The sequence below is a fragment of the Pinus tabuliformis genome, chromosome 7 (assembly GCF_031772625.1).
Source record: "Pinus tabuliformis cultivar Carrire ecotype Pingquan chromosome 7, CPIR1, whole genome shotgun sequence".
NCBI classification, from domain to species: domain Eukaryota; kingdom Viridiplantae; phylum Streptophyta; class Pinopsida; order Pinales; family Pinaceae; genus Pinus; species Pinus tabuliformis.
Window position 1 is genome coordinate 2022984391 of NC_142293.1, and position 15156 is coordinate 2022999546.

General features: G+C 41.9%; 1 protein-coding gene across 8 annotated transcripts in view; it reads right to left on the reverse strand.

Annotated features, from left to right (window-relative positions):
* LOC149256596 (superoxide dismutase [Fe], chloroplastic-like) overlaps positions 1-14369 on the reverse strand; it is a 156818-nt gene extending 142449 nt beyond the window's left edge. For 4 of the 8 annotated variants that reach the window (XM_089460792.1, XM_089460791.1, XM_089460795.1 and 1 more), the window contains exon 1: positions 14047-14367. In XM_089460792.1, the coding sequence (XP_089316918.1) occupies positions 14047-14139 (93 nt within the window). In that variant the 5' untranslated portion in view covers positions 14140-14367. Of the gene's footprint in view, positions 1-14046 lie in introns of all 8 variants that reach the window. The other 4 variants (XM_089460793.1, XM_089460797.1, XM_089460794.1 and 1 more) reach the window with 3 other exon arrangements.
* Between the last annotated feature and the right edge of the window lie 787 nt (positions 14370-15156).

Consider the following 15156-nt stretch of genomic DNA (forward strand, 5'->3'; position numbering starts at 1 on the left):
TCTGATGAAGAGCATTTGTATCATTTAACAATGGTGTTTCAAAAGTGCAGAAAATATGGTATCTCATTGAATCCAAAGAAGAGTCTTTTCGCCATGAGTGAAGGCAAGTTGTTGGGCCACATCATTTCCAAAGATGGCATTCGTATAGATCCTGCACGTGTGGAAGCCATTCAGCAATTAGAGCAGCCCCGAAACAAGAAAGAGATTCAATCCTTCAATGGCAAATTGAATTTTCTGCGCCGCTTCATTCTGAATCTTGCCGAGCACCTTAGAGAAATCACTAACATGCTTAAAAAGGACAGCGAGCTCAAGTGGACCGAAGAGGCAGTAAAGTCTTTTAATTTGGTAAAGTTAATTTTATCCTCAGCCCCAACTCTAATCAGCCCGGATTATACACAAGATTTTATTTTATTTTCATTTGCTTCTGAGCATACATTGGCAGTTGTGCTGATGCAAAAGAGAGATGGAGTTGAGAAGCCCATCGCTTTTTTCAGTCGTATTATAAGGGACGGAGCGCTGAAGTATAATATCATTGAAAAACAAGCATTGGCGTTGGTAAAAGCCTTGAAAGATTTCCGTGTGTACATACTGAATTCTCACATTTTGGCATATGTTCCTAATGCGGTTGTTAAAGATGTTTTGGTACAAGCGGAACCGGAAGGAAAGCAGGGTAAATGGATTGCTGCACTATTGGAGTATGATGTGGAAATCAAGCCTACCAAGCTGATCAAGGGCCAAGGTCTCGCTAAATTGATGGCTGAAACAAATCTCCATGTCCTAGACATTAATTTGATTGCTGCCTTGTCTGACGAAGATGAAGAAAATTCAGCGCTACAGGTATCTGATATCTTTATTTCTTCTCCTTGGTATGCTGATATTATATATGTGCTTCAAAATTTGTCTTCACCTCCCGGGATGCCTCGAAACAAAGCTAGGACATTGAAATTAAAGGCTGCCAAATTTTGCATCATCAAATCTGCACTATATTGGAAAGACCCTGGTGGCATATTGTTGAATTGTTTGGTCGAGGAGGAAGCTAAGAAAGCTGTAGAGGATTTTCACAGAGGTGACTGCGGGGGTCACTTGTTTTGGAAGACCACGGCAAACAAGATCTTAAGGGTTGGTTTCTATTGGCCTTCGTTGTTTTCAGATGTATATAAAGCAGTCAAGAGTTGTCATGAATGTCAAATTTTTCAAGGAAAGCAGAAATTACAGCCCTTGCCTCTCAAGCCCATTGAAGTCAGCGCACCGTTTCAACAGTGGGGCTTAGATTTCATCGGTGAAATTCATCCAGCATCTTCCGGGCAGCATCGATGGATATTGACAGCCACCGATTACTTCACGAAATGGATTGAAGCCATTCCCACCCGGCAGGCCACGGACTTGGTAATTATTTCTTTCCTTGAAAATAACATATTGTCACGTTTCGGCTGTCCACATAAGTTGATCACAGATAATGCAGCAGCGTTTAAATCAAAGAAGATGGTTGACTTTTGCTACAAATATAACATCAACTTGGGGCATTCAACCGCCTATCATCCGCAAGGAAATGGGCTGGCTGAATCTTCGAATAAATCTTTGGTAAACATCATAAAGAAGTTGCTGGAAAACAATAAGAAGAGCTGGCACAAACAGTTAGTAAATGCATTATGGGCTGATCGTGTAAGTCAGAAAAAGTCAATTGGTATGTCACCCTTTGAACTAGTTTACGGGACAGATGCGGTGTTTCCTACTTCACTTAGTATTCCGGTAGCAAAGTTGCTTCAAGAAACTAGTGGCGAGGAGGATCCAATGCAAAGGCGGATTAGTCAAATGATTCATTTACAGCAGACTCGAGAGGAGGTTCTTCAAAATACTCTTAAGTTGCAAGAGCGCATAAAGAAAATCTACGATAGAAAAGCAAAGCCGGATGATTTCCAAATAGATGATGTTGTTATGAGGTGGGATGCCCGAAATGAAGACAAAGGGAAACATGGAAAGTTTGATAATTTATGGAAAGGTCCTTACAAAATTGCAGCATACCGTGGTCCAAATGCCTTTCTTCTCAAAGAAATGAACGGTGATAATTGTCTTGGAGGGTCGGTCAATGGCTGGCTGCTCAAGAGGTATCATGTCTGAGCATTTTCTGCTCTAGTCATTATCATTGTAATTACCATTTTACTTTTATTCCGCTGCAAGTGTGAACTGATCTTTCATCTTTAGTCTAGGGCCCGCGGTGAAGGCTATAATTCTGAAGATGGAGATTAGTTGGTGTGAGTTTTTCATGTCGTTTTTATCAGTCAATTTTCTGTACAAAGTTGAGTTAGTTTGTGTCAAAGTTAGTCCAATTTTCAGTCAGTTGTCAAAGTCAATAAAGCTGTCCCAATTTGGGTCGCATGTGTAAATAATGACTCCATTGCCCAATGATTATAAGGCCCTGGTCTGCTCTCCCAGAGGTCTAAGGTTCTTGGTACCTCCAAGGAGCTACCATCCCCATTGGAGCCAATGTTAGAGTCGGTCTAGTAGCCCTCCATCAGCGATCAAAGCTCTTTGCATTTGCATAAGTAGGTGTCTCATCAGTGTCATTTCATTGCATTCCATTAGGCATGCCATAACCCTGATGGAGGAGCTGGTGTCTTTATTCCCCTCTTGGCACTGCTGGATCAAGTTGTTTCAGTCAATAAACTCTTTCAAGGCTACTTGTCTTGTCTTGAGGTCAAAAGTCCTAGGTCTAGGGTTTAGGTCCAATTTGTCTTTAAGGTCATGTCTTTAAAAGTCAAAAATGCCCAGCAGGCCAGAGGGATGACTATCAAAGTGTTTCTTCAAAATATTTCATCTTGTACAGCTAATTTTTACCTTGGATTTAAAAACCCTGTTTTTAAAGCCCAAGGTCATTTTCTCAAATTTTTGTAAAAAAAAAAAAAAATTGTAAAAATTCAAAATTCTTTGAAAGTCAGCATGCAGCCCTGGTCCCCCTTTGCCAAGATTCCTCAGAAGCTATCTCTGCAAAAAATTTCAAGAAAAATATCAGTTCAACCAATTTCAGGACAAAAGGAAACCATAAAATCAGCAGTATTCAAATTTTGAAAAAGTGTCATGATAAAAACATTAGAAAGAGGGTTTGAAAGGAAATTAATTTAAAATTTTAAATCAAAGCTTATAAAGCTCCTCTCTCCCTCCTTTTAGCCATCATTGTGCCTCAAAGTAATAGTGAAGAGTGATTGAAGAGAAATTGGGCGAAATTGCATAGAGTACCCGCGCGCGACCCGTTCAAGCCTGCGCGCGACCTGTTGGGTGAGTGCGACCTGTCAGGGTGCCCATCGCAGTTCAAGAAAAGCACAGGCGCGACCTGTTGGGGGCGCGCGACCCGTTCAGCCTTGCACGCGACCTGTTGGGAATTCTTCCACCAAAATTCGCCTGTAAGCTGCAAAACAACCCCGGATTGCTTCAAGGTTGCAGGTAGGCCTCCCATCATTAAGATACATTGTTTGCCAAAGCTTGAAAAGCATGAGAATGTATTTTGAAGTCATCATTTTGAAATAATGAGTCCAATGTATATTTGCTTAAAAATGTCAAAGTGTTAGTAAGGATAGGGTTTGTCTTACTGTTTTCAAGGTCATCCTTTTCACCCCCACTTTTTCCCTACATCCCATTTCCACCTCCCTCATCATTTTTACTCAATCTCTCTACCAAAAATACCAAAAGTCCTAAAACCCTACCCCTATTCCTAAAAATCAAGAATCTAACCCTAAACCCTACCTCTCATAAAACCTTTGCAAATTATAATTGTGTGATGGGGTATATCATGATTCCTTCCCTTAAACTCCCTATTTCATATATTTTTCCCAATTTCCCTTAAAAGTCTCCCTTCCCTAACATTTCCCTTGTGCTATTTGTCCCCTTGAAACAGCATTTCAACAATTAAACTAGCAGATTTTTGAGCAGAAGCAGCAGTACATTCCAGCCACTTTGCTCTCAAAACCATGTCAGAAATCGAGACCGACTATGAGCAAAGTGATGACCGTGAGTCAACTCCAGAGGTTGAGGTACAAAGGAGGCCTCACAGGGGTGGTAAGAGTGGTCACCATAGGAGAGAGGAGCCCACCTCTTTGACCGATTTGCAGGCTTGTCCAATTGCAGTCACATGTTTCCGCTATCTGTCATGTTATGAATTTTGTGAGAGGATTTCTCAAATTCAGCATCACAGGGAATTGGCACGCTTGTTTGTTTTGCATTTGCATGATGGGCATGTGAACCTTGCAGGGCTGGATTTTACATTGACACCTGAGATGATTGCTCAAGCAACAGGGATACCTAATGTTGGAGAAGTGTGGAACAAGCGCAAACTATTGGACAGATTTCAGTATGAGCCCTACATTAAACCTGCCTATATGAGGCACATGACTGGTGTAGTTCCTTTCAGATTTTTGAGGGATGAGTATGTTCCCTTGATGAGGCTTATCATGCGCTATTTCACCTGTGAGGGCAGATTTGCATATTTGTATTCGTACCATATTCGCTTGTTGATGCATTTCACACGGGTACGGATGATGAACATACCATTTTTCATATGCCGGAATATTGAGAAGATGGTGCCCTTGGTGCAGAGAAGGAGTCCAGCACAGCAACACAGGAGCATCTATCATTATGGTTTGATCCAGCTTGTGGTCATACATCAGTTGGCTCAGCAGGGTATCCCATGGGAGGATTATATCTCTCGGGATTTTTTCACAGCATCAGCATCATCACCCCCTGAGGTTGTTCATGAGGAGGGAGGGCCTTCACAGCAGCATGATATTCCTGAGACCAGACATGTTAGCTCTCCTCCATTGGTCACAGATCAGAGAGGCCACAGGGCCTTATTTGCATCAGCTAGGCGAGTATTATCTCCACACCAGGTGGAAGGGGTCTCGCCTTCTTCATCAGCACCACAAGTGCTATCTCCACACCAAGTGGAAGGGGCCTCGTCTCCTACAGCAGCACAGGTACCAGAGAGAGGCAAACAGCCCAAGGTTGATGAGGGGCCATCAGGTGTTCCAGGCATAGAGGTTGTTGATCTTGACATCATTTCTCCTAGCCTAGAGTCAGAGGAGATCATTCAGCACCTAAGGGCTGAAAATGACTCGTTGCAGCAAAGATTGGAAATGGCAAACTGGACAATCACTTACTTAGAGCAGCGCAACAAGCAACTTGAGGAGGAGCACACTCTTGATGAGTTGCGGAGGATCCATGAGGACCGCAACTTGGCGCGCAAGAGACCCGGTGACTTGGTACCCGTTGAGCGTGAGGCTATGCTTCTACGGGTCAATGCTCATTTGGAGAGGTTGTTGGCCAAGGCCAATAAAGATAAGGACCTGCTCCGGAACATGAAAAACCACTATTGGGCCCGAATGCATGTATGCAAGGCGAAAATGAAGGTGATCCAAGGGCGGTTAACCAAAGCACTAAAACGAAGGAAAAGGCCCAATCCCCTCCACATCTTGGCTGAGGCTTCTTTGAAGGAGCATGGTGTTAAATAACTCATTTCCAGCACAAAATTCTAAAAATTTTGAGCATTTTTGGTCATTTGTGATTTTTTTTGGCAAAAAACAGGTTTTCTCCACCAACGGGTCGCGCGCCACGCGCGACCTTTTCGTTGGGCAACTCCTTTTTGGGAAAACTCAGCATTTTTGGATTTGTCATGCAGAGATACACTTGCTCAGCAATTGCCAAGAAATTTCACCAAGTTTTGGGCCTCCAGAAAGTCAAAAAACAAGCAAAAAATGACTTCTACCACCTTTTTGACACACAGGAAGCAGTCTTGGGAGATTGCAATTTTGGAGGGGCAAATGACCACCAAATTCAGAAATTCCACTTGGGTTGGAAAGTAAACATCCAGACCTTTCCAACAAGCCCACTTTTGCCTCATTTGGACACCTAGAAGTACCTCAAAAGCAGCTCCAAAGTAGCGTGACCCGTTCAGGAAGAGGGCGCGACCTGTTGGGCAGTTTTCACAGGAAATTCACTTACAGCACAGCAAAACGCAGTCTTGACTGGATTTGACTTTTTGGAGTAGATTTTCATCCTCCTTGTTGTAAATGATGTAACTTTATGATATTGTGACACTTATTTATCTCTTCTAGAAGATTCATTCATGTGATAGGCAAAAATTTAATGAATGAATTGGTTTCCTAGTTTATAGAGGCAAGTTGTTTTGACTGCCTAGTTTTTAGTACTCAGTTTAGAATTGGTTGAAACAGCTCCTAGGATAGTGAGCTCGACCCCTAGAGGCAAGGAAAGATGTTAGATTGCCTATATTATGTACTTTCTTGGTCATTTTCATGGTTGGACTTTTGAAGGAGAAGCTCTATTGTATTACTCATTGTATCTCTGCAATTTTGGCAAAGGAAGAAAGACTAGGGTTTTGCAGTCCTTTTTGGGATTCCTGTGGTTACATGTATTGATGGTGTGTTTCTCTTTGTACTTGTAAATTTGTTATGTGATTCATCTTCTTACTTTTCCTTCTGCAAATTAGGCAAATGAAGTGTTAAAGTAGAATTCATGATTGCCATGCTCTGCTTTTAAGTTTGCTTAATATTTATGTTTTCATCTGTCTAAAGAGAACTCTTGAAGGTTTCTTGCTCTCTTTAGCTCCTCACCGGTCATTCTTATCCATTCACTTAATTTAAATGCATCAGTACAGTCTCCTACCTTGCCCCAAAAAACCCCCTGCAAAAACTGTGTCCAATCCCCGCACCCAGAATTGTCTTTCCCCAATTTTCCACCAAAACCCTAAAAATCCCAAATTAAACCTTTTGATCAGTTTACTAGCCTAAAATCAGTGTTTCCTCATTGGCTATCTCGCCTATTGAAGATCTTTACCGAGATAGACCGGAGAGAGCCCTCTCCTGCCCCGTAGGGCTAGCTACGAGGCTAAGTGGTTTGATGTTGCCTTGAAGTTTACCTTTCTCAGCCTGAGGTGAAATTTCAAGTGCTAACACCTTCAACGGCCGAGATTAAATCTCTAATCAACGGCTAAGATTAGATTTGGCTTGATCCATGTCTTTTGGAACCTTCTAACCCAATTTTATATTAATACCCATTAATATTTATTTTTCCTAAGTTTAGACTTAGGAACTCCATTAAAAATATTAAATATTTTAATATCTCCCAAACCAAGTACAATCTGTCTAAAAACCATTTCTGGGTCTTGGAGATCTATGTGCTTTAGCCTCTCCACCAATTTTCATGGCTAGAGCACATCCGATGCCACCCCAAATCAACACTCCCTCTTAGCGAGGACTGTGCTCTAGTAATACTCCTCACTGAGTATCACATTGATTCTCTGGCACCGGTCCCTGTGCTAATGCTAGGCCTCCCCGCCCAACATCCTCTGCACTGCTGCATCCTGTACTATTGCCCATGGACCTGCCACTACCACTACTGCATTCGTACGGCAACTCCCTCTGCATCTGTGTTGTTGCTGGTCCATTCTCCCAACACTGCATCCCCTCTCATCATGTTGCATCGTGCTATTGCATATTGCTATTGCACTGCAACTCAGTTACTGAGAAGTCAGTAATTAATCCACCCAACTTCTGACATCACTGTCAAGCTAGAAACACTCCCGATGTTGAAGCTCCCTCTACTGCTCACAAGTGCTCCCTCTACTGACCTCTGCGCTGCTGCAACAACTCCCTGCATCTCGCACCATTGCACACCTCTTTGTGCCATCCTACACTGGTGCAACACTCCTATGCCTCTCGCACTGTTACAGCCTGCTAGCCTCGCGCTACCTGGGGACTCCTACACTATAGCACTCTCTGTCGCTTCATCTGCATCCATCTCTATAGACATCCGCCTGTCCTACTACTCCTCTTCGGGCTCCCGTAGCAAGGTATAATCCAAGAGGTTGGGTACCTCAAGGATCCTGCTTCTCATCATCTGCAGTCCTCCTGACTACAGCTCGATGTCTCCCCACTTCTTCTCAAGTGGCACATGAACACTCATGGCACAATCGTCATCCTCCTCGACTTCTTTCTCTGCCCTCGCTGGCACTGCCTTCGAGTCAGAAGCCTCTCCCTTACTCTTCTTCCTCGAACATTAAGTCGCATAATGACCTACTTCCCCACAATGGAAGCACTTGACATTGGGGAGGTCCTTCTTCTTCCTCTTCTCCTGCTTTCCCGCGGATGCTAGTTGCCCCTCTCCAATCCTTTGTGCAACTGAAACACTGATCCAGATTCCTTGGCTAGAAATCTGCCTCGACAGCAACTTCCTCTACCTTGGTCTTGCCCTGTTAGGTATTGTTCTAACCATACTAACCCACCAGCGTCGCTCCTGCAAACTGCCCACAGCTTCCTTCGCCCCAACAACTAAAGGATTGAGCCTCTTGGCTCTGCGCAATCATGGCAACGGCAAAACAGCTCCCTCAGCCAATTGCATCAGCCCTCCTGGCCTCTACGTGAGCCTCTCTCTACCCTCCTCAGCCTTTGCGCTAGCCTCTCTCTAGCCCAGACTGATGACGCAGTCCCTCTACATCAACCCTTCCTCTGTCGCTTCTGCCAGGATCAGCTACTGTCACTCGGGACAGCTGACTTTGCTGCAAATGCTTTGCTCAGCTGATACCTTCAGCTCTCCTGTGATTTGCAACCATGCTCTGATACCATGTTGAATTTTCTAAATCTATCCATTAGAAAATTAATTTGTATTCTACTGGTTTATTTCCTCTACTTGTTTAAATTCGAACAAGTTATCAGAGTTGTAGTCAGGAGGACTACAGAAGATGAGGGGCAGGATCCTTGAGGTACCCAAACTCTTGGATTATATCTGGCTACGGGAGCCCCAAGTGACAGTAGCAGGATGACAGATATCGGTAGAAACAAGATGCAGATGGAGCGGCAGAATAGTGCTAGAGTGCAGGGATATTTAGCAACGTAGTGAGGGTTGTAGCATTGCAAGAGGCACAGAGTAGGTTGCAGCAGTGCAAAAAGACACAGAGGTGTTTGCAGCAATGCAAAAGGCATAGAGTTGTTGCAGTAGCACAAAGGCAGCAGAGGGAGCTTCAGCATGAGGAGGGCTTCTAGCCTGACAAGGATGTCAGTAGTTAGATAGATCAGTCACTTACTTCTTAGTAACTGAGTTGTAGTGCAGCAATAGTAGTGGTAGTGCTATAGGCAGTAGGATGCAGCATGATGAGAGAGAGCTACAGTGTTGGAAGGAAGGACCAACAGTAACACGGAGCATTACTAGAGCACATTCCTCGCTAAGAGGGAGTGTTGATTTGGGGTATCATCAAATGTGCTCTAGCCATGAAAATTGGTGTAGAGGCTAAAGCACATGAGATCTCCAAGGCCCAGAAATGGTTTGGGGAAATTCCACCCGGTTAGAGAGATATTAAAATAATTAATATTTTTAATAGGTTCCTAAGTCTAAACTTACAAAAATAAAAGTATTAATGGGTATTAATATAAAACTAGGTGAGAATGTTCTAAAGACATGGATCAAGCCAAATCTAGTCTTAGCCGTTGATTAGAGATTTAATCTCGGTCGTTCAGGACTCAACAAAAAAAGTATAAGAGGAGGCTTGAGGGTTAGTTGGAGATACACCAAGATTGATCAATCAGTTCGATTTTCTGGTGCGGGGTTTGCTAAGAAAATTCGAACAAGTGATCTCAGTTGCAGCGAGGGGCAGTGAGTGCATAGCAAAGAGAAAGAGATAGTGCCCAAGGACCAACGCAAAGGCAGAGGAGGCTACGCAGAGCCAGCAGGAGCCACGCAGAGGGCCAGAATGACTGCACAGAGGCTAACAGGGCCTGCGTGGGTGACGCAGAAGGCCAGGGAGCCAGCACAGAGCAGCAGAAGGCTGACGCAGTGGGTATCAGAGTGACGCAGAGGCCAAGAGGGTTGATGCAGAGCCTCAGAGAAGTGTTGGAGGGATTTTCGTGGAGCAGACTTGCCAAATATCTGCTTCCGAAGAGAGGCATTATTGTCAGATAGATTATTTTGTTGGGCGAGCCAGGTTGGCACCCTAGTTGTACTCAAGAACGCTGCTTAATAATAAAACCCTCAGAACCGCTGCATCGATTTTCCCAAGTTGGGTTTTTCTGGGGACGATTGTCCAAAAATAACAGTGTCCCTTGTGTGTTTGTCTATTCTTTCAGTTGATAATTTGTAGATGGTTGAGGCTGCATTTGTGTTTATTTTCAGTATTTATATGGTTAAATAACTTGTTAAAGGAATAAACAAGTAGGTGAAATAAACCAAATAGTGCAAGAAGAATATCTAATGAATTAAACTTAGAAATTTCAACAAGATAGTGTCGGGAGGATCAGCACAGCAGCCGGGAAAGCTGACACAGAGGGCAGAAGTCGAAACTGCCGGGAACAGTGGGAACTGCCGAGAACTGCCGGAACAGCTGGGAAAGCTGATGCAAAGGGCAAAAGTCGGAATTGTCGGGAACAGCCGGAACTGCAGGGAACTGCCAAAACTGCCGGAAAAGTTGACGCAAAGGGCAAAAGCCAGAACTGTCGGGAAAGCTAATGCACAGGGCAGAAGCCAGAACTGTCGGGATCTGCCGGAACTACCGAGAACTGCCGAAATTGCTAGGAAAGCTAACGCAGAGGGCAGAAGAGGTTGATGCAGTCCCTAGAGGCCGACGTTGGGGTTTTTCATGGTGCAGATTGGAGCTGAGGAGCTGCCGGAGTGTTTATCCATGGTTTCAGCCAGAGCATCTGCCTCCGAAGGAGAGGTACTACTACCGAGATTTTTCTTTGTTGGGTGAGCCGAATTTGGCACCCAAATTGTATTCTGAAACTGCTTAATAAATCAAACTCTCAGATAGCTGCACCGATTTTCCCGCATTGGGTTTTTCCGAGGACATTTGTCCAAAAATAACGGTGTCATTTGTGTGCTTGTTTATGTTTCCTTCAATTGATGATATGTAATGTGTTGAGCATGTACTCGTGTTTATTTTCAATATTTACATGGTAAATAACTTGTTAATTAATCAGAACAAGTAGGAAGGAATAAATCAGAAAGTACATGGAGGGTTTCTAACTGTTAGACTTAGAAACTTCAACAGAAATCAACCAAATATTGAGTGAATTGATTCCCCTAAATAAGAAGTCATGATTGAGTGAATTGATTACCCTAAAGAAGGCAATTTTCCATGAGAAGAAATTAAATGAGTTCGACCTTCATTGGTTGGAGGTCAATTTTAGAAGAGATGAACACTAGTCAATTGATCATCTCACAAGGTTTTTTGTAACTAGTGTATATCTTACTAAAAGAATGATACCATTCTAAGTCATCTAATTTTGGATTAACCAAACTTGGACTGGTTGCAGATAAGACTCATGTTTCCAACCGCATGATGGGGACCCAAAAATATTGTGCACGAGTATGCTATGACTAGTCAGTTGACAATAAATTTAGATATCTACAGTTTTGGGGTTGTTTGTTGGAATTAGTCACATGTTAGAAATCCATTGACAATTCTAGGTCGATAGGGAAGCACAATCCTATTGCTAAGACATGTCCATTGTTAAGGATGTATTGATTGTCACATTGATTGACTCTAGTTGGAGTATAATTATCTTGTCGACTTACCTAGTGACATCAGCTAGAGATCATTGAAGAGTGGTTGATTAAAGATTTAAATTTTGTGGTCAATAGTGCTACTCATGAACCGTTGTGATTGGGAATGGCTCTCTTGGAATAGTCAACAATAGTAGTAAGCCATTATTCCTTTATTTGCAACCAAAAGGATCGACTAACTAGTACCATTGGACATCGATTAGTGTTTGCCTTTGATAGCATCCTTGAAATGGCCCAGAGCAGAACATTAAGGCATTCTGACTGACTTGTGGGTTGGTTATTGGCCAAGCATTTAAAGCACATCCTAGCAATATTGTTCTTTGATTTTGTAGCTATACTAGACCCAAAAAATCTCTCTTCAGAATCATTGTGTGCCAGAAATAGAAGCCCCCAACTTTGCATCTCTATATTATTAAATGCAAATGTCAGTAGTTTGAAGCTTGAGACATTCTTGTTTATTTTTAATCGTATAACAATTGTTCACATTTCATCCACAGAGTGAAAGTTGCAGTAAGTTAAGGTTGAGGTGCAAGCCATTACCAATACTATCTCTTGTCTAATTTGGTACCACTTCAATTGACCTTGTGTCTTGATGTGGCTAGGTTGTATGTTGCACTCACACAATTGAGAACCAAAACACATCCATTTTCCCATTACCTTGTTTGAAGTTAAGAGGTCCTAATGACAAACATCCGCATGGAGCATTTGCCTTGATATTGCAAGCCCAACAAGTAGAACCATCCTTCCATACCTCAAGAGAAGGAGGAAGAGAAGTTTGCACTCAACATCTGGATTATTATTATGTTTGTTAGCTAGTTGTTGTGTGCAGGTTACACTAGACAACAATGGGCCATTGGTTGCAAGCCTTACAGCCATTAAAAGAATAGAGAGACTGAGAGATTGGAAGTTTTTCCGCAAAGACACAATGTTGGTGAAGTGAGTAGGCCATAAATCCCTCATTTACGGATCACAGACCCCTACTTCCTCCAACTCCATATCAATTAGCAAGCTAAATCCCAACCAAATCAGCTAACTTCCAAATACTATCACACCTACCCTACTACAACTCTCCAAGCAAACCAAATGCTCCTAAAGATGAGAGAGACCAAAACCTAAAAGATGTGGGAAGTTAAAATAACTTCTCACAAATCAAAAGTCCCTTGAACTCTAACAAGATGTTGTGCTAGCATTATTCGGTGTTGAAACAAAACCTGCCAAAGTGTTAAACCCTTTATCCACTGCCCGGCCCACTTAGTGGCCAAAATACTTCCCTATGAAGCAACATCAATGAAACCAAGAGCCCCCCGTCCTTCCACTTAGTGGAAACATCTAAGGAATCAAATGCAGACCTTCCTCACCACCATGCTTCAACCACAGGCGTGCCTCAAGAGCTGTTCAAGCACCCACAATCTACGAAGGTACTCCTTCCCACAAGTAGGATATCTATTTTGTCACTGTCACCTAGGACATGCACTTCTTCCCATCCAAAAATTCAACCCTCTTGCAAGGGCACGGTGGCCATGAGAGAAGAACATGTCGCTTTAGGGTTTCAAACCTTGATAGGGCGTTAACATTTAACTTTCACCCACTAGTGAAAGCCATGTTGACACATTTTAACTCATGAAATGACTATTAAGGCTCTGTGTATCACACTTAACTAATACCAGTTTAGTTACGTGTTTTTTGTAATCAACACCACATTGTGTTACCTCGCATTGAATAGATGCTTGCTGGTGTTGATAGGGAGCATTCCAATAGAAAAAAAAATGCAGGATTGAAAATATGAATTCCATAATATGCAATAATGGAGTTATGAAATAAAATCTGCATTTAAACTATCATGAAAACTTGAAAATGCATTCCTATTCACCCTGTAGAATTCCACCTAATGACAGCTCATTTATGATTGCAGATATCGAAATAAATGGAACCATAGTTTACACTTGAGCAATGTTACAAGTCCATAGGGGAGATTTGTATGAATGTTTGCCATGTTTATTTTTGTTCGAAGCTTTCGGAAGAAATGGGTGGAAGTTTCACTCATCATCAAGCTTTCTAGTCCCTTATGATGGTTGAGTGTCCACTCTAAAAGTTAAACAAGAAAAATCTTAAAACTTTTAACAATAACAATATGAATCTGTGAAAACCTACATTCTATTTTTTTTTTTTTACACAGTAGAAAATGAGATAAATGAGATTCCTGTAAATCTATCTATCTAATTCAAACCAATCAAATGCTGATACAGAAGTAACTCAACCCCAATGACATGGATAGCATCAGGTTGAGCTAACCCCTTTAGTATCTAATGCTTCATATATAATGACTATAATTGTTTTCTTAACTGGCAAAAAACAAAACGAAAAGTCGAACTTCAAAACAATACTGATAAAAATAAGCTAATTCATTTTCGATCCGATGCAGAGGTGAAGAAAGGAGCCAACGTGGATTTGCAGAGGAATTTGTAAGGAGAATATGTAGAGATTGCGTACTCGTAAATGTATATGTTTTGGATGAGAAATGAAACTTGCAGGTGCAGCCAATGGAAGTAGCGGAAGTGAAATTGGACGGTGCAGCAGCGCCATCTCTATACCCGAGAGACCACGATTGAAGCCTCTCTTTCGGAATGTTGATGAATTTTCTCCTTTTGAATGTTTTTTTATATAGAAACTAGAGTGCCCTGTGACACGGCGGGGGAAAGCAATTGATGGAGATAAATACAAAAGACGTCAACTTAGTGACAAAATCATGAATACAATAGATAGCATAGGTCTTGTTGCAAGTAAACCATTTTGTTGGCCATGAGAAACAATGAATTCAATAGTTGGCTACCGCAATTTGTTTAGAAACTTCGAGATAATCAAAGTACATGTACTAAATAACTTTGTACTACAGGAAGATCGTAAGTCCCCTTAAATTTGTACTACATAAGGATCATAACAAGAAGTCCCCTTAAATTTGTACTACAAAAGGATCATAACAAGTTTTTTAGCTTTATTAGTCCCTGCCTGGCACTAATAGCGATCGATCGATCGTTGACCTACCATTACTTGATACTTTCACTGGTTTTTTTTTTCGGTTTTTTGACATTTTAACCTAAGTTTGATGTTCCCAATTTTATTCAACAAAATTTTACCCAAAGTTTTTGGTTCGGCAAACAATTGAGGTCTTATTGCAGCCTTCACGTTTCCCGATGCAAAAAATTTGATGCAATCTTATCTTATCCAAAGTACGCCAAAGTTTTATTAAAATTATTCGATCAACCAAAATTTTAGCCAAAGTTTCAGTTTGCACCTCTTATTGCCTGAAATAATGTATGATTTCTGTGATTGTAATTAAAAGTTAGGATAACGTGCACTGAAGACTTTAAAACATTTATGGATTTGAACTAATGCTAACTTTCAAGTTAGCATTACCCTGAAACATTTAATGTCATCTTTTTTATACAAAGATAAGGATGCATGAACTTTTTGTTTATGTACAAAATTATGGAGGCATCATCTGCCGTCCAACACCTGCCTAGTTTGGGCTCAACACCTGCCGTGGTTTCAATTGCTGCCTCGTTTGCGCTCAACACCTGCATCACTTCTCTGCTGCCTCAA